Source organism: Tursiops truncatus, chromosome 15, assembly GCF_011762595.2.
Source record: "Tursiops truncatus isolate mTurTru1 chromosome 15, mTurTru1.mat.Y, whole genome shotgun sequence".
In the NCBI taxonomy this organism is placed as follows: domain Eukaryota; kingdom Metazoa; phylum Chordata; class Mammalia; order Artiodactyla; family Delphinidae; genus Tursiops; species Tursiops truncatus.
In genome coordinates, this window is record NC_047048.1 from 9590248 (window position 1) to 9609970 (window position 19723).

Genomic DNA, 19723 nt, shown 5'->3' on the forward strand with positions numbered 1-19723 from the left:
TCTGCAGGGGCCCCAGGCCAGGGAGGCTCTGGGAACGGGGCTGCCCACAGCCACCTGCATTCCCAGGGGTGTGGTGGTCCAGGGGGCGCCAGGCCCGGGTGTGACCTGCCCTCGAACCCACCTGGGTGGTGCCCAGTCCCAGGGGCCCTGGGTAACTGCTGGGCTTCGTGCTGGACAGATCATCGGGCGGGTGAACGCTGACCCAGACTACCTGCCGCGCACCATGGATTTTGGCCTCAATGTGCGAGGCTTCCTGGACCGCTACTGCCCCCCAAACTGCCCCCCAAGCTTCTTCCCCATTACTGTGTGCTGCTGTGATCTGGACCCTGAGAAGAGGTGAGTGGGTTGGGGGCTTAGGGTGGGGTTGTCCCCAGCAGAGCCCGAACCCACCATTCCCCTGCCTGTCTCCCCAGGCCCTCTTTCGTGAAGCTGGAGCAGTGGCTGGAGACGCTCCGCATGCACTTGGCTGGCCACCTGCCACTGGGCCCACAGCTGGAGCAGCTAGACAGGGGCTTCTGGGAGACCTACCGGCGCGGCGAGAGTGGACTGCCCGCCCACCCCGAGGTCCCCGACTGAGACCGGCCTGCCCAGCTGCCCCTGTCCCCGACTCGGGAGAATCCACCCTGCACCAGATTCCTCTGTGTGCGGTGGCCAGGTGTGGCACCCTCAGCGGGGCAGCGGACACCCAGACCCCTCCCCAGTGCCAGGCCCTAACTTGCCTTCTACCCTGTGGGCCGTGGCCCCTGCCCTTCCTCTGCCCCCGGCCCCAGAGCTGGCCTGGCTGCACAGACACCATCACCTCGCCCTGCCTTACCTCTGTCTTGGTGGGACCACCCCCTCACGCTTCTCCTTGCATGAGCTGGAGGACCCGTGTGAGCTGTACCCCATCCCATACCCGGTATCCTACCCCACACCCGCTGCCCCGGCTGTCCTATGCACACTCTACCCGTCTGCAGCTCCTCTGAGGCTGGGCCAGAGGACAGACAGCCTCAGACCGTGGCTCATCACTATTCCCAGGAGCCAAACAGGGAGTCTGGGGCCCATCACCCCCCCAGGGGGTGTCTAGGTAGCGTCAGGTATTGATAATTATCCAAACCCCCAAAGCAGAGAGAGGTCGTCTCCTGTGGAGTGGAAATCCCCGTGGCTGGGCAACAGCCCTCCCTCGCTTTGGGTCTTTTTGTTTCTTTATTGAAGCCACTTTAGTGAGAAGCAGGTACCAGGCCTCAGGGTGAAGGGTGGGTCCCTGGAGGGAGAGGGGAGCTGTGGTCCCAGGGCCAGAGCTGCTGGGAGGAGCAGCAGAGGGAGGCTGGGCAGAGTGGACGAGGCAGTGTCCACCAGCATCCCAGCCCCCTGAAGTTCATCTCAGCACCATCCGGGGCCTCTCCCCGAGGCTCCCTGCCAGTGGCCAGAGCAGCCCCTGCCCCTCCCCATGCCCCTCTGTCCTCTGGGTTCTTTCTGTGTAATCTATTTTTTAAGAAGAGTTTGTATTATTTTTTCATACGGCTGCAGCAGCAGCAGCTGCTGGGGGCTTGGGGTTTTATTTTTTTGGCGGGCGGGGGTGGGGGGGCCATTTTGTCACTTTGCCTCAGTTGAGCATCTAGAAGTATTAAGACTGTGAAGCCTTCTCAGTGCACTTTGAACCTGGAAAGTAATTGAAACAGGCCCATGGGACTATGACTCAGGGAGGTGGGACACAGTCACCTCCATCTAGGAATCACGATGTCTAAGGAACAAAACCCAGACTCAGAATAATAAAATAAATTCTGTACTCCCCACCAGATCCCGCTTTGTGACATGTGTCTGGGGGCCCTGAGGAAACAGGAGGAGAGAGGAACTTTTTGGATTAGAAGCCTTGTGGGAAGACAGGAATGGAGGTGTGGGAATGGAGGTGTGGACGGAGGGCCTAGAGGGTGGGGATGGAGGTGGTGGCCCAGCTGGGACAAGTGAGGACTTTCCAAAGCTGGGTTTGGTGGTGGGGGGAGGATTGGGGAAGAGTGGGAGAGACTAGGGAATGGATTGCTCTTATATCATGCTTGCTTTTTTTCTAAAATGTAAAGGGTCCAATCAGGAAAGCAGAAACCACGCTAGTTATTTCAAATATAGGTCATTTAATCCAGGGAATTGTTTATACAGGTGGCGAAAACACAGTGGAAGGGCGAAAAGTGGATACTGAGATAACCATTTCTGAGGAACTGCAGGAAGCAGCTGCTACCCCTTGGCTGGGGCACTTAAGGAAAGAGGAGGTTAGTTTAGTTATCTGGTGTCGGGTAACACTTCACTCCTTAAATTTGGTGGCTTGAAATAACAGTGATCACTCATGGATCACAACCGCTCTGTCAAGGATATGGGAGCAGCTTGGGTGGGTGGTTCTGGTCTGGGTTCTCTCCTAGGGTTGTGTTGGTGTTTGGGGTCTGGGGTCTCTCCTAAGTTTGTGGTCAGATACTGCCTGGGGCTACAGACATTTGAGGGCTCGAGTGGGACCAGAGGGTCCACTTCCAGGGGCCCTCTGTATGTGGCTCACACCCGTGGCCGCAAATTGATGCTGGCTGTTGATGAGAAGCCTCAGTCCCTGTCAGGAGCCTCACCATAGGGCTCCTTGAATGTCCCTACAGCATCCTCTAGGCGTGAGTATCCCCTAGGGTGAGCGCCAAGAGACGAAAGCAGAGGCTTCACTGCCTTTTAGGACCTGCTCTCAGAAGCCACACAGGGTCACTTCCACCGTACTTCACTGGTCACACAGACCAACCCTGATTCAACGTGGGAAGTGTCTACACAAGGCCACAAGTAGCGGTCCAGGAGATACCACTGGGGTCTTCTTGGACACTGGCTAGAGACGTGGAGGGTGGAGCCCCAGGAGACCAGTGCTTGGATTTTTGATTTTATGGGGGAAAGGGTTGGATTCCAGTTGGTGCTGGAACTTCTAAGAAGGTAGATGCAGAAATAGTGCTAGAGCTAAACATTTGCTCCTGCTGGACTGGAGGGCATTAGAAAGTCCCTCCTCCACATTCCAGTCTCCCTCAGCTGGTCCCTATTAGCAGGCCCACCGCAACAGGAATCCAGTTGCAAGGGAGCCTGGGAAATGTAGTTTTCAGTGGTCCAGCAACTGTTTCACAGAACAGAAAGTGGACTGGGCTTGAGGCTGAGATACCACAAGCAAGCAGCACAACCCACCCCTTTGGCTACTCATCACCCACGCACATCTTTCTACCATATTTGATATCCCTACAACTCTAACAGCTTCATGCCTCCACCTAACAAGACGCAAGTATCCTTTGTGCACAGATGTGTCATTCTCTTCCTAATACTGAAATCAGAAATAGTACAAGAAGAGGAAAATCACACACCATTATCATTCTAGAAATATCTAAAAAGAATAATATACTATGACCAAGTAGGGTTTATCCCAGGAATGTAATAGTGTTTCAGTATTTCAAAAGTAAATCCGTGGAAAACCACAGTGAGATACCACTTAACACCCACAAGGATGGCAGTAATTTTTTTAAATTTTATTTATTTATTTATTTTTGGCTGCATTGGGTCTTTGTTGCTGTGCGTGGGCTTTCTCTAGTTGCAGAGAGCGGGGGCTACTCTTTGTTGCAGTGTGCGGGGCTTCTCATTACGGTGGCTTCTCGTTGTGGAGCACAGGCTATGGGCGTGCAGGCTCTAGAGCACAGGCTCAGTAGTTGTGGCGCACAGGCTTAGTTGCTCCGCAGCATGTGGGCTCTTCCCGGACCAGGGATTGAACCCGTGTCTCCTGCATTGGCAGGCGGATTCTCAACCACTGTGCCACCAGGGAAGTCCCCATAATTTGTAAAAAGAAAGAAAAAATGTGTTGGTGAGGATGTGGAGAAATTGGAAACTTCATTCTCTGCTAACGGGAATATAAAATGGTGCAGCTGCTGTGCAAAACAGTCTGGCAGTTCCTCAAAATGTTAAACAGAGTTCTGACCCAGCCATTCCACTCTCAGGTATATAAACAGGAGGAATGGAAACGTACACACAGAAACTTGTACATGAAGGTGCATAGCAACATCATTCATAACAGCCCAAAAGTGGGAATGACCCAAATGTCCACCACCTGCTGAATGGATAAACAAAATCTGGTCTGTATGCACAATGGAATATTACTCAGCCCTGAAAAGGAATGGAATACTGATACGTGCTACAACATGGATGAACCTTGAAAACATTATGCTAAGAGAAAGAAGCCAGACAGAAAAGGTCACATGTTGATGATTCTGTGTACATGAAATGTCCAGAATAAGCAAATTCATAGAGACAGAAAGGAGATTCGTTGGGGGGAAGAAGGGTGCATAGGGAGTGATTGCTAATGGGTATGGAGTTTATTTGGGAGATGAAGAAAATGTTCTGGAATTGGGCAGTGGTGATGGTTGCACAACTCTGTGAGCATGTTAAAAACCACTGAATTGTACATTTTAAAATGGTGAATTTTAAGGTATGTGAATTACCTCAATTTTTAATCCATCAGTCAATGAAATCCATCATATGACCAGATCATATCACATGATGTTGATAGTGTCTGACAAAAATTCAACATCCATTCCTGGTTTAAAAAAAAAAAATCTCAGCAAACTAAAAATAGAAGGTAACTTCCTTAAGCTGAGTGAAGGCAGCTACAAAAAAAAAAACAACCAAAAAAACCCCACAGCTCACACTATACTTAATGGTAAAATAATGCACGCTTTCTTCCTAAGATCAGGAAAAAAGGCAAGGAGGTGTAGCCTCACCACTCCTATTCACCATTGAACTGAAGTCCTGGTCACTGCAGGAAGAGAAGGAAACAGACAAGAAGTAAGATGTGTACAGATTGGGAAGGAAGAAATAAAACTGTTCCTATTTCAGAAGACATGATTGTCTAGGTAGACAATACTAACAAATCTACCAAAACAAACAAACAAACACCCTCCTAAGAACTAACTTCAGCAAAGTCAGAAAATAAAAAGGTCAAAGTCAGCGTGAAAAATCAGTCTACATACTACCAGTGCACAATTGGAAACCAAATTTTTTTTTTTTCATTTATTTTGGGCCATGCCACGTGGCTTGCGGAATCTTAGTTCCCCAACCAGGGATCGAACCTGTGCCCTCTGCAATGGAAGCGTGGAGTCCTAACCACTGGACCGCCAGGGAATTCCAAAATATTTTTAAAGCACCATTCACAATAGTCCCTCCCAAAAGGAAATAGATCTAACAAAATCTAAAAGTTACAGATCTAACAAAATATGTGTAAGATCTGTATGCTGAAAACTGTAAAATGCTGAAGAAAGAACTCAGAGAAGACCTAAATAAATAGACATAGTGCTCATGAACTGGATTACTCAATACAATTAAGATGTTAATTCTCCCCAAATTGATCTGTTGATTTCACACAATTCCAATAAAAATCCCAAGAACATTTTTTTGTAGAAATAGACAAGCTGAGTCTAAAATTTATATGCAATAGCAAAAGGACTAGAAAAGTTAAAGTACTTTTGAAAAAAGAAAAAGTTGAAAGACACACACTACCCAATTTCATGACCTGTAGGAACTATAGTAATCATGACAGGTTTGGTGAAGAGATAGACGTGTGCACCAATGGAACAGAAGAGAGTCCAGAAATAGACCCACGTGTATATAGCCAATTGCTTTTTTTTTTAATTAATTAATTTCTTTACTTTTGGCTGTGTTGGGTCTTCGTTGCTGCGCGCAGGCTTTCTCTAGTTGTGGCGAGCGGGGGCTACTCTTCGTTGTGGTAGGCAGGCTTCTCATTGCAGTGGCTTCTCTTGTTGCAGACCACGGGCTCTAGGCACGCGGGCTTCAGTAGTTGTGGCACATGGACTTAGTTGCTCTGCGGCATGTGGGATCTTCCCGGACCAGGGATCGAACCCGTGTCCCCTGCACTGGCAGGCGGATTCTCAACCACTACACCACCAGGGAAGTCCAGTTGCTTTTGACAAAGATGCAAAGGCAATTCAGTGAAGGAAGGCTAGTCTTTCTAACAAATGGTGTTGGAAAAGTTAGACATCCATAATATCCTAAGTAAATAAAGATCCCAACCTAAACCTCAAACTCTATAGAAAAATTAACTCAAAATGGATCATAGAGGGACTTCCCTGGTGGTCCAGTGGCTAAGACTCTGCACTCCCAATGCCGGGGGCCCAGGGTTCGATCCCTGGTCAGGGAACTAGATCCCACATGCCACAGCTAAGAGTTCACATGCCGCAACTAAAGATCCCGCATTGCCGCAATGAAGATCCCGCATGCAGCAATGAAGATCCCACTGAGACCCAGCACAGCCAAATAAATAAATAAATATATTTTAAAAATGGATCATAGATCTAAATGTAAAATGTGAAAGTATAAAATGTTTATACGAAAACGAAGAAGAAAATCTGCGTGACTTGGGTTAAACAAAGATTTCTTAGACGTGACACCAAAAGCACAATCAAAAAAAAAAAAGGTTGATAAATTAGACTTCATCAAAATTAAAACACTTCCTCTGTAAAATACAATGATTGTGGTGGTGGCTATGTGTATCTATAAATGTGTTAAAACACCTAGAACTGTCAGTGGAAAAAGAAGGTAATTTTACTCTGTGTACATTTTTAAAATAATTTTAAAAAATCATACCAAAGCAGATGGCAAGCCAGAAGAAATATTTGCAACATACAGAAAATATTTGCAAACCATGTAATAGTCAAAGAATTCTATAATATATTGAATATAAAGTGTTCCTACAAAAAAAAAAAAAGATTGTCAGATGGGATTCAAAAAATAATTTATATGCTGCTTACAAGAAACCAACCTGAGGGCTTCCCTGGTGGCGCAGTGGTTGAGAGTCCGCCTGCCGATGCAGGGGACACGGGTTCGTGCCCCGGTCTGGGAAAATCCCACATGCCGTGGAGCGGCTGGGCCCGTGAGCCATGGCCGCTGAGCCTGCGCTTCCGGAGCCTGTGCTCCGCAATGGGAGAGACCACACAGTGAGAGGCCCGCGTACCGCAAAAAAAAAAAAAAAAGAAAGAAACCAACCTGAAATGTAATTATATAGATAAAGTAAAAGGATGAAACGATACACCACACAAACACTAGTTTTTTTTTAAAGCTGGACTGGCTATATTTAGATTAGATGAGATAGATTAGATTAATATCAATCAAAGTAGACTTCAGAACTGGGAAGATGATTAGGGATAAAGAGAATTACATGATAATAAGAGAATCAACTAGCCAAGAAGACACGAAATGTGTATGCATCTAAAAACATTGTTTTGAAATACATAAAGCAAAAATTCCTAGAACTGAAAGGAAAAATAGATATTATAGAAGTACCACCTTTACAGCCATGTGAAGTAGTACCTTTGAAGTGGATTCACCAGCCCTAGATTGGTGACTGTGGTCCCAGTCAATATCTTGACTGCAACCTTATCAGAGACGCTGAGCCAGAACTGTCCGGATAAGTCACTCCTGAATTCCAGACCATCAGAAACTGATAAGTGTTTATTAATATTTTAAGACACTAACTTCTAGATGAATTTGTTACACAGCAATAGATACGTAATAAAGCCACCATAAAACCTCTCTGGTTCTTTGACCATGACTTAAGCTGAGAATTAAAGCCCTAAGCTAGTCCCTTTCTTCCTGTAACTCTGCAGTGCAGTCAGAAATAGCCAGCCCACCTCACCATTCTTATAGTTTTCCGTAGCTATTTGTTTTCACGTGGCACTGGGCACTTCTCAAGCAACCACGAGTGGTAATCAGTTTATCTGAGATGTCTCTTTATGCCAGGGGACATGAGAATCCCATTTACATTGGCAAGGTGCTCAGCACTGAGTTCAAGGTCGGGGGCGTAACCAAATCAGTTTCATGGTCCCACCTTTTAAAGTCTACTTCTCTTGCCAGCTGGCTTCCTTCTAACTTCTGACAACGGGAATCACTAAAGGGACCTTGGAAGATGGACAAAGGGGAAAAAGGACTCCTTCCAGCTTTCCGGGGATTGTCTGTATTTCTCAAGCAACAGCAAACACTTGACTTCTGCCCCCAACTACTTGCAGCAGGCATAGCCCAGGCTGCCCATAGCTCTCTCTTCACAGGTCTGAGTACCAGCCACATGACACAGCTTCCGCAGTAGTCTGGGTACCACCCAAGGGCTCCCTTTCCTCAGGGTTCTGAACACCAGCTACATGGAGATACAATGTAGAGCTCCTAGGTCTTGGTAAATTATAAGGTTTGGTTCCCATTATCCTGACTAGTCCCTGATTGATATAGTACTTGGTACTGGAGTGGGGTTGAAATATTTGCTGGATAGGGCTTCCCTGGTGGCGCAGTGGTTGAGAGTCCACCTGCCGATGCAGGGGACATGGGTTCGTGCCCCGGTCCGGGAAGATCCCACATGCCACGGAGCGGCTGGGCCCGTGAGCCATGGCCGCTGAGCCTGCGCATCCGGAGCCTGTGCTCCGCAACGGGAGAGGCCACAACAGTGAGAGGCCCGCGTACCGCAAAAAAAAAAAAAAAAAAGAAATATTTGCTGGATAAATGAACAGAATAATGAATAATTGAGCTTGTAAGATCTAGGACTCCCAGCTGCCATCTTACTCTCAGGAGGAGCAACTAAATTATTCCTTCAGTAATTAAATCATTCAACATCTGCTCTTTGTCTATGTTAACCTCTTTACCACTCCATCAAATGAGTCCATCAACGCCTTTCTGCTTCCACCTCTTGGCCCGATAAATTTATTTTTTTTAATTTATTTTACTGAAGTAGAGTTGATTTACAACGTGTTGATTTCTGCTGTAGAGCAAAGTGAGTCAGTTATACATGTATATGCATTCTTTTTCATATTATTTTCCATTGTGGTTTATCAGAGGATATTGAATATAGCTCCCTGTGCTATACAGTAGGACCTTGTTGTTTAATCCGTTCTATATATAATAGTTTGCATCTGCTAATCCCAAGCTCCCACTCCATCCCTCAACTACCCCCCTCCCCCTTGGCAACCACAAGTCTGTTCTCTATGTCTGTGAGTCTGTTCCTGTTTCATAGATATGTTCATTTGTGTTGTATTTTAGGTTCCACATATAAGTGATATCATATGGTATTTGTCTTTCTCTGTCTGGCTTACTTCACTTAGTATGATAATCTCTAGGTTCATCCATGTTGCTGCAAATGGCATTTTTTCATTCTTTTTTATGGCTGAGTAGTATTCCACTGTATATATGTACCACATCTTCTTTATCCATTCATCTGTCGATGAACATTTAGGTTGTTTCCATGTCTTGGCTATTGTGAATACTGCTGCTATGAATATAGAGATGCAGGTATCTTTTTGAAGTATAGTTTTGTCCATATATATGCCCAGGAGTGGGATTGCTGGATCATATGGCAACTCCATTTTTAGTTTTCTGAGGAACATCCATACTGTTTCCATAGTGGCTGCATCAATTTACATTCCCACCAACAATATAGGAAGGTTCCCTTTTTTCCACACCCTCTCCAGCATTTGTTATTGGTAAATTTTTTAAAAGATGGCCATTCTGACCAGTGTGAGGTAGTACCTCATTGTACTTTTGATTTGCATTTCTCTAACAGTTAGTGATGTTGAGCATCTTTTCATGTGCCTGTTGGCCATCTGTATGTCTTCTTTGGAGAAATGTCTATTTAAGTCTTCTGCCCATTTTTTTTTTTCTTTTTTTTTTTTGCGGTATGCGGGCCTCTCACTGCTGTGGCCTCTCCCGTTGCGGAGCACAGGCTCCGGACACACAGGCTCAGCGGCCATGGCTCACGGGCCCAGCCGCTCTGCGGCATGTGGGATCTTCCCGGCCTGGGGCACAAACCCGTGTGCCCTGCATCGGCAGGCGGACTCTCGACCACTGCGCCACCAGGGAAGCCCTTCTGCCCATTTTTTGATTGGGTTGTTTGTTTTTTGTTGTTGTTGAGTTGTATGAGCTGTTGTTGTATATTTTGGAAATTAAGCCCTTGTCGGTCACATCATTTGCAAATATTTGCTCCCAGTCTGTAGGTTGTCTTTTTGTTTTATTTATGGTTTCCTTTGCTATACAAGAACTTGCAAGTTTGATTAGGTCCCATTTGTTTATTTTTGCTTTATCTCTGTTGCTTTGGGAGATTGACCTAAAAAAACATTGGTACAATTTATGTCAGAGAATGTTTTGCCTATGTTCTCTTCTAGGAGTTTTATGATGTCATGTCTTATATTTAAGTCGTTAAGCCATTTTGAATTTATTTTTGTGTGTGGCATAAGGGAGTGTTCTAACTTCACTGATTTACATGAGGCTGTCCAGCTTTCCCAACACCACTTGCTGAAGTGACTGCCTTTTTTCCATAGTATATTGTCGGCTCCTTTGTTGAAGATTAATTGACCACAGGTGAGTCGGTTTATTTCTGGTTAGCCCAATAAATTTAAATAAGACTCAGACTCTGCAACCCTCTGTTTGAATAAGAAATCCAATAGGTTTGGAGTTTTATTAAATTTTTGCAGGTAGGGAAAGGAAAAAATTGCCAATGATCCTTTCTTGACTTAATAAAAAGATTAATTATGTATATCTTTCAGAAAGCATATATACATCAAATTAAACACTATTATAAGCGCAACAAATTATTAAATGAGATAACCAGAGGACTTTCCTGGTGGCGCAGTGGTTGAGAGTCCGCCTGCCGATGCAGGGGACGCGGGTTCGAGCCCTGCTCCAGGAAGATCCCACATTCAATGGAGCAGCTAAGCCTGTGCACCACAGCTACTGAGCCTGCGCTCTAGAGCCCACGAGCCACAACTACTGAGCCCACGTGCCACAACTACTGAAGCCCCCGCACCTAGAACCTGTGCTTCGCAACAAGAAATGCCACCGTAATGAGAAGCCTGTGCACCACAATGAAGAGTAGCCCCCCCTTGCTGCAACTAGAGAAAGCTGGTGTGCAGCAATGAAGACCCAACGCAGCCAAAAATTAATTAATTAATTATTTTAAAAAGGTAACCAGAATGTAGACTTTCAGGGATTATTGGTTACAGTTCACACAATATAGTGAAAGACCCTGAAGTCTGAGTGTCTTAAAAGACTCATTTGGGACTTCCCTGGTGGCACAGTGGTTAAGAATCCGCCTGCCAATGCAGGGGGACATGGGTTCGAACCCTGGTCTGGGAAGATCCCATATGCTGTGGGGCAACTAAGCCCATGCACCACAACTACTGAGCCCACATGCCACAACTACTGAAGCCCGCGTGCCTAGAGCCTGTGCCCCACAACAAGAGGAGCCACCGCAATGAGAAGCCCGCGCACCACAACAAAGAGTAGCTCCCACTCGCTGCAACTAGAGAAAGCCCGTGCACAGCAGTGAAGACCAAACACAGGCAAAAATAATAAATAAATTTAAAAAGTAAAAAAAACTCATTTGAACAAATACCATTTCTAGAAGAAGATTATACATTTGCAAACTGTCACATCAGATAGGAGTGCAGAACTGATACTTTGGTGAATGCTCTATCAGAAATAGCTTTATGATCCTCAGTGATGGTCTGCATCTCTGCAGCTGTAGGACAAGGCAACATATACTTCTCTTACATTTTCTTCACTAGCAGCATTTTCAAACGTACTCCCCAGAATTCCATTAATTAATACCGAAAAACAGAAGAGACCTAATAAACCTAAAACATAAAGTAGGGAAAAGAACTGCCTGCCGAGATAATTTTTAGATAAAATCTACACACAAGGGCTTCCCTGGTGTCGCAGTGGTTGAGAGTCCGCCTGCCGATGCAGGGGACACGGGTTCGTGCCCCAGTCCGGGAAGATCCCACATGCCGCGGAGCGGCTGGGCCCGTGAGCCATGGCCACTGAGCCTGCGCGTCCGGAGCCTGTGCTCCGCAACGGGAGAGGCCACAACAGTGAGAGGCCCGCGTACCGCAAAAAAAAAAAAAAAAAAAAAAAAAAAATATCAACACAGGGTTATATAAAAGAATCTAGAGGGGCTTCCCTGGTGGCGCAGGGGTTAAGAATCCGCCTGCCAAAAAAAAAAAAAAAAAAAAGAATCCGCCTGCCAGTGCAGGGGACACAGGTTCGAGCCCTGGTCCGGGAAGATCCCACATGCCACGGAGCAACTAAGCCCGTGAGCCACAATTACTGAGCCTGTGCTCTAGAGTCTGCAAGCCACAACTACGGAAGCCCACACGCCCAGAGCCCGTGCTCCGCAACAAGAGAAGCCACCACAATTAGAAGGCCATGCACTGCAACAAAGAGTAGCCCCCGCTCGCCTCAATTAGAGAAAGCCCGCACCCAGTAACAAAGACCCAACACAGCCAAAAGTAAATAAATAAGAATCTAGAATCTCTTCAACATAATATTCACAAGGTTCAGGATAAAATCCAAAATCTTCAATATAAAACCAGTAGGAAAATGTGACCAATCTCGACAGAAAAGAAAGTCAATCATCCAAGGCCAATCCCCAAATAATCCAAATGTCGACATTAGCACTATGGAATTTTATTTTAAAGTAGCTATTATAATTATGCCAATGAAGTAAAGGAAAATTTTTTCATGATGAATTAGGAAATCTTAGTGGAGAAATAGAAACTATGAAAAAGAAGCAAATTGAAATTCTAGAACTTAAAATATCTAACATAAAAATTTTGGGAATTCCCGGGTGGTCCAGCAGTTAGGACTCCGCGCTTCCACTGCAGGGAGGCTGGGTTCAGTCCCTGGTCGGGGAACAAAGATCCTGCAAGCCATGCAGTGAGGCCAAAAAAAGGGGGAAAAAAGGAATTGAATTTAGAAGGAGTTGCATTGTAGCCTTGGTTACTTTGGCTTCACTTTTTTTTTTTTTTTTTTTTTTGCGGTACGCGGGCCTCTCACTGTTGTGGCCTCTCCCGTTGCGGAGCACAGGCTCCGGACGCGCAGGCTCAGCGGCCATGGCTCACGGGCCCAGCCGCTCCGCGGCACGTGGGATCTTCCCAGACCGAGGCACAGAACCCGTGACCCCTGAATCGGCAGGCGGACTCTCAACCACTGCGCCACCAGGGAAGCCCTGGCTTCACTTTTATATTTAACTCTAGTAGTGTCCTAGAATCTAAGCACCACGAGACTGTGCCACCTCTCTCTGCTTTGTAGCCTCAATCCCATCACCCCATACCCAGCAAATTCCCCGAGAAAGTAGGGGCTGTAGGCTTGTCAGGTTGTTCAACCTATTTATCTGTTTTTAAGAAATGTATAATCATTAGAACATAACACTTTTTCAGGAACAAATCTACCTTACACATATTCTACACACCAACTTGTTTCCAAATATAAATAGTTACCCACATTTTGTTTAGTTAAAATGTTGTTTTGGGGACTTCCCTGGCGGTCCAGTGGTTAGGACTCCGTGCTTCCATTGCAGGGGGCACGGGTTCCATCCCTGGTCGGGGAACTAAGATCACACATGCCACGAGGTGTGGCCAAAAATTAAAAAAAAAAAGTTGTTTTGGTTGTAAAACCAATCTTCTGTTTCCAGAAATAATCAAATACTTCATGTATCTGAACTGCTTTTACAAATGGACTAATAAACCTTAAGCTAAACAAGATTTTATACATGTATTTTCATTAAGATATAATTCACATAAAATTCATTCTTCTACAGATAATCAAGCATTTTTTTAAGTGAATCATGTTTTTTAAAAATTCCATCGGTATTTTTATTTGTTTGGTTGTTTATTTATTTATTTTTGGCTGTGTTGGGTCTTCGCTGCGCGCAGGTTTTCTCTAGTTGCGGCGAGCGGGGGCTACTCTTCCTTGTGGTGTGCAGGCTTCTCATTGCGGTGCCTTCTCTTGTTGCAGAGCACGGGCTCTAGGCGCACAGGCTTCAGTAGTTGTGGCATGTGGACTCAGTAGTTGTGGCTCGCGGGCTTAGTTGCTCCGCAGCATGTGGGATCTTCCCAGACCAGGGCTTGAACCCGTGTCCCCTGCATTGGCAGGCGGATTCTTAACCACTGTGCCACCAGAGAAGTCCCTCAAGCAGTTTTTAATGTATTTACGAAGTTATATTTACAACCATCAGCACGATCAAATCACAGAACATTTCATCACCCCTAAAAGAAATCCCATCCGCACTAGTAGACACTCCCCATTCCCCTGCTCCACAGCCTCTGAAAACCATGAATCTACTTTCCGTTTCTGTGGATTTTCCTATTCTGGACATTCCAGAATCATACAGTGTATGGACTTTTGTGTCTGGCTTCTTCCATTTAGAATAATGTTTTCAAGTTTCATCCATCTTGTAGCATGATTCATCCATTCCTCTTTAGGGCTGAATAATGTTCCATTGTATTCATGTACTGCATTTTGTTTATCCATTCATGAGCTGATGGACATTTGGATTGTTTCCACCTTTTGACTATTATAATACTGCTATGGACATCTGTTTGAACATGCATTTTCAGTTCTCTTCAGCATATACCTAAGAGTGGATTGCTGGCAGATATGGCAACTCTATGTTTAACTTTTTGAAGAACTGCCAAACTGTTTTTCAAAGTGCCAAGAGTTTTCTAGTTTCAGATCTTACATTTAGACCTGTGATTTGAGTTAATTTTTGTATATGACATGAGGTAGGGGTCCAGCTTCATTCTTTTGCATGTGGATAGTGAGTTGTCCCACTACCATTTGTTGAAGAGACTATTCTTCTCCCATTGAATGATCTTGGCACTCTTGTCAAAAATCGATTGACCATATTCGTATGGGTTTATTTCTGAACTTTCCATTCTATTCTATTGATTAATATGTTTATCTTTATGCCAGTATCAATAGTCTTGATCTCTGCTAATTTGTAGTAACCTTTGGCATCAGGAAAGGTGAACCCTCCAACTTTGTTCTTCTTTTTCAAGATTGTTTCCATATGAATTTTAGGAACAGCTTGTCTGTTTCTGGGGCAAAAAAAAAAAACCCAGCTAGGGTTTTTTTGTTTTGGTTTTTCGGTCTGTTTTGCGGGGGGGGGGGGGGGGGGGGGGGTTGTTTTTTGTTTTGGGGTTTTTGTTGTTGTTTTTTGGGGGTTTTCTGTTTGTGTTTTTTTGGCTGCTTTGGGTCTTCATTGCTGTGTGCAGGCTTTCTTTAGTTGCGGCAAGCGGGGGCTACTCTTGGTCACAGTGCGTGGGCTTCTCATTGCAGTGGCTTCTCTTGTTGTGGAGCACAGGCTCTGGGCACGCGGGCTTCAGTAGTTGTGGCACTTGGGTTCATTAGTTGTGGCTCCTCGGCTGTAGAGCACAGGCTCAGTAGTTGTGGCTCGAGGGCTTAGTTGCTCCGTGGCACGTGGGATCTTCCCGGACCAGGGCTTGAACATGTGTCCCCTGCATTGGCAGGTGGATTCTTAACCACTGTGCCACCGGAGAAGTCCCCTAGCTAGGGTTTTTGATAGAGATTGCTTTGAATCTGTAGATCAATTGAGGAGTATTGGAGTATTGATATCTTAACAATATTGTCTCTTCTAATCCGTGAACATGTCTTTCCGTTTATTTGAGTCTTAAATTTCTTTCAATGACGTTTTGAAGTTTTCATTGTATAAGTTGTGCACTTCTTTTGTTACATTTATTCCTAAGCACTTTGTTCTTTTAATGAGATTGTTCATTTTGGCGGGGGGTGTTGTTCATTGCTAGTGAATGCAAATACAATTGATTTTTGTATATTAATCTTGTTTCCTTGCTGAACTCTTTTATTAGCTCTACTAATTTTTTGTGGATTTCTCAGGATTTTCTATATACAAGATCATGTCATCTGCAAATAAAGATAGTTTTTATTTTTCCCTTCCAGTCTGAATGCCTTTATCTGCCTTTCTTCCCTAATTGCCCTGACTAGAACCTCCAGTACAATGTTGAACAGACGTGGCAAGGGAAGACACCCTTGTCTTGTTCCTAATCTTAGAAACCTTTCAGTCTTTCACCATTACATATGATGTTAAGCTGTGGGTTTATGCCGTTTATCAGGCTGAGGAAGTTTCTTGCTGTTCTTAGTTTGCTGAGTGCTATCATGACAGGGTGTTGAATTTTGTCAAATGCTTCTTCTGCATCTATTGAGATGATCACGTGGGTTTTGTAACCAATATTCTAAGTAGAAAGAACTCTATTTTTCAAATAAGTTAGTATCTGTTTCTGTGGTTTACATGCATACATTAACTTTCTCTTTTATAAGAAACTTTAAGTTGATCACTTACATTAAGCATTATAAAATAAAGGCAAAGTGGGCTTCCCTGGCAGCACAGTGGATAAGAATCTGCCTGCCAATGCAGGAGACACAGATTCGATCCCTGGTCCGGGAAGATCCCACATGCTGCAGAGCAACTAAGCCCGTGCACCACAACTACTGAGCCTGCGCTCTAAGAGCCTGTGAGCCATAACTACTGAAGTCCGTATGCTTAGAGCCCGTGCACCGCCATGAAAAGAAGCCCCCACTCGCCACAACTAGAAAAAGCCCGCGCGCAGCAGCTAAGACCCAACGCAGCCAAAAATAAATAAATTTATAAATTTTAAAAAAATTTTTTAAAACTTTTAATTAAAAAAAACTATTAAAAATATAAATAAATAAAGGCAAAGCTAATTGCCTATTAGCAAACTACTCTGTATGCAACAATTGCCAATATCAGAAATACTATTTAGTTGTTGTCAATTACACGCCCTGAAATAGGAAACAAAATTCACTTACTGTATTGTTTTTCAGATAGCCCCTGGCCTTCAGAATCAGAAATTGGGACTTGCCTGTCAGTCCAGGGGTTAAGACTCCGCACTTCCACTGCAGGGGTCAGGTTCGATCCCTGATTGGGGAACTAAGATCCCACATGCCACATGGTGCAGCAAAAAAAAAAAAATATATATATATATATATACATACATATATATATATACATATATATATACATATATATATGTATACACACACACACATACATACAGAATCAGAAATAAGGATTTCCCATAAATAAGAACCACTGCAGTGCATCTAATGGTTAAGTCAGTTGTTGTTTTCCCAGCTGTGGCACCACATTATTAAAAGCGTTATGCACCTAGGAATTATGCTGCAGTTAGTTGATAAGTCAAATAATGCCTGTCTCCTTTTAAAAAGAGTGTTCTGTGTTCACAATTACTTCAAAATGTGATTACATTCAAATAATTGATATATCATGCTCTAGCAATTACAGAAGTGTGATTTTTGACACACGGCAATTTTATAAATTAGGCAAACGTAAAATGCTAAAAGATGTGAACAGCTGTTCTGTTTAAAGCTTAGAGTGCTTCGAAATGTAGGTAATAGATTTCAGTTAACATAATCAGCCTATAATACAGCCTTCTAAATCATAAAGACTTTTGGAAATACAAATATAAACAAGGGAATTACTTTTCCAAGTTACAAAATTTTGGCAAATCAATACAGTACTTTGTAATACAGTAAAACTGTGTTGTATTTGTTGGAATCATATATCACTTTAACAGTAATTCCCACCACAAAAATACTATTTAAGTATGAAATCAAATTACTAAGTCTTTTTATCAGAGTTTATAGCAGAACCAGCTGTTTTATATAGATTAATATGGCTTTTAAAATTATATACTTTCCTTCTTTTAGAGTGCATTCCTTCTTGTAAGCTGCTGAGTTAATACAGCAAAGCAATCACATGTATGTAAAATGGGCTCTGTTTCCTTCTGAGGTTGGCCCCAAACCATTCATGAAAAGGTTTAAAATTCTACTTTAAGAAGCTCAAACATGCCAATAACTAATTTTGCAAATATTGTTAATTCTTCCATAAATAGGAAAACCCTCAATGATAGATGATCACATATATAGTTTTTTTTTTTTTAATTGTGAACCAACATGACCTATTTCAAGCCCAATATCCTTAGATTATTTTTCTGGTTTCGATGTACTGGCTAGTACCACCTATACAGTGTTGAACAGAAGTGGATATTGGACAAGCTTTTCTTGTTCCTAATTTTAAAAGGATACTTTCAATATTTCTCTTTTGAAAATTATTTTTATTATAGGATTTTGGTAAATACTCTGTATCCAGTTAAAGAAGTTCCCTGCTTTCATTGTTTGCTAAGAGGTTGTAACATGAATAGATTTTGAAAAGTATGAAATATTTCCTATTCATCTATTGGGGTGCTTATGGTTTTTCTTTGTAAAACTGACAATGTGATAACTTACATTAATTTTTTAAGATTATTTTATTTTATTTTGGCCACACCACGCGGCATGCAGGATCTTAGTTCCCCGACCAGAGATCGAACCCACGCCCCCTGCAGTGGAAGCACAGAGGCTTAACCACCGGACTGCCAGAGAAGTCCCTACATTAATTTTTTTAAATGTTAAAAACTTTGCATTCTTGGAACGAACCCAATTTTTCTATAATGTGTTCAGTTTTGTACATACTGTTGGATTTTATTGGCTAAGATTTTTTTATGATACTTACACCCATAATTCAGAGGAAGATGGTCCTCTAGCTTTCCATTCCCCTGTTATCCTTTTTTTGTTTTGGCATTGAGCTTATACTAGCCTCATATAATATTTGGGTACTATTCTTTTTGTTTTTTCTTTTTCTATTCTCTAGAAGACTATGTATTACGCTCTTGTGGAATTCCTTGAATGTTTGGCAGAAGTCACCTATAAGGCTGCTGTGAATGTTGTCATTTTTTAAAGACTTAACATACCGTTCAATTTCTTTCATTGACTGAAAGAAAAGCACACAACGTTAAGAGCTGTGAGTTGAGTTTTATTCAGTGTTTTGCTAAGGACTATAGCCCAGGAGACAGCCTCTCAGACAGCTCTGAGAAACTGCTCTGAAGATGTGGGGGGAGAAGCCAGTATATATATAATTTTGGCTAAGGAGCACATGCAATCAGGCATACATCTCAGTAGGAAGTTACTGCTAGTCACAAGGAACAGATATCCCAGTTAATGATTCTAGTGCTTTTCTAAGTATGGGAAGATGCAAGAATCTGGGTTCATAAAAATGTTTCCCGAAGTATAGCTAAGTATCTAAGGGCCTGTTTTCCCAGAGTACAAAGTGCCTCGTCCTGTTCTTGGTCTTGAATTCCTTTCAGGCTGCGCTGTAGGTCAGCGACTGCAGTGGCTAACGACTTGATTCTTGGAAAACTGTATGGTATGCAACATTTTTGTTTTACACTTTGATGATTTTCTGCGTCATCTTGAGTCAGTTTTGATAATTTGCATTTTTCTAGAAAACTCACCATTCGACTTAAGATTTTAAATTATTGTTAGAAAATGATAGTTTAAATCTCTCTGTCCTCTTTATCATTTCTGAAAATGTTAATTTGTGCCTCTTTTTCTTCTTGAAAATTTTCCCACAGGTTTCTTTTTATAGATCTTCTTTATTATTTATTTGTTTGATGGTTCATTAATTTTTGCTCTTATTTAGGTTCCTTCCTTCCTTCTGATTTCATTTGCTCCATTTTTCTTTCTCTACATTTCTGAGATTATTTGCTCTTTCTTATTTTATATATAATTTATTTTTAAATACAGGTATTTATGGTTGTACATTGAACTCCTATAGCCACATCCTACAGTTTTTTTTAATATTAATTAATTTATTTATTTGGCTGCGCTGGGTCTTAGTTGTGGCATGCGGGATCTTTTAGTTGCAGCATGTGGGATCTAGTTCCCTGACCAGGGATCGAACCTGGGCCCCCTGCATTGGGAGTGCAGCGTCTTAACCACTGGACCACCAGGGAAGTCCCTACAGATATTTAGTGTT

General features: G+C 43.3%; 1 protein-coding gene and 1 non-coding gene across 12 annotated transcripts in view; one reads left to right on the forward strand and one right to left on the reverse strand.

Annotated features, from left to right (window-relative positions):
• The window catches only part of LIMK1 (LIM domain kinase 1), a 77837-nt gene that overhangs the window by 23207 nt on the left and 34907 nt on the right, over positions 1–19723 (forward strand). For 5 of the 11 annotated variants that reach the window (XR_004522266.2, XR_012326030.1, XR_012326033.1 and 2 more), the window contains 3 exons: positions 179–336; positions 414–655; positions 2134–2243. Coding sequence is in view for 2 of the 11 variants with exons in the window: in XM_033840907.2 (XP_033696798.1) it covers positions 179–336; positions 414–576 (321 nt within the window). In the remaining 9 variants the exon portion in view is untranslated. The other 6 variants (XR_012326031.1, XR_004522267.2, XR_012326034.1 and 3 more) reach the window with 6 other exon arrangements.
• Positions 19628–19700, reverse strand: TRNAG-CCC (transfer RNA glycine (anticodon CCC)). The gene has a single exon. It is a non-coding gene; the product is annotated as a tRNA-Gly (tRNA).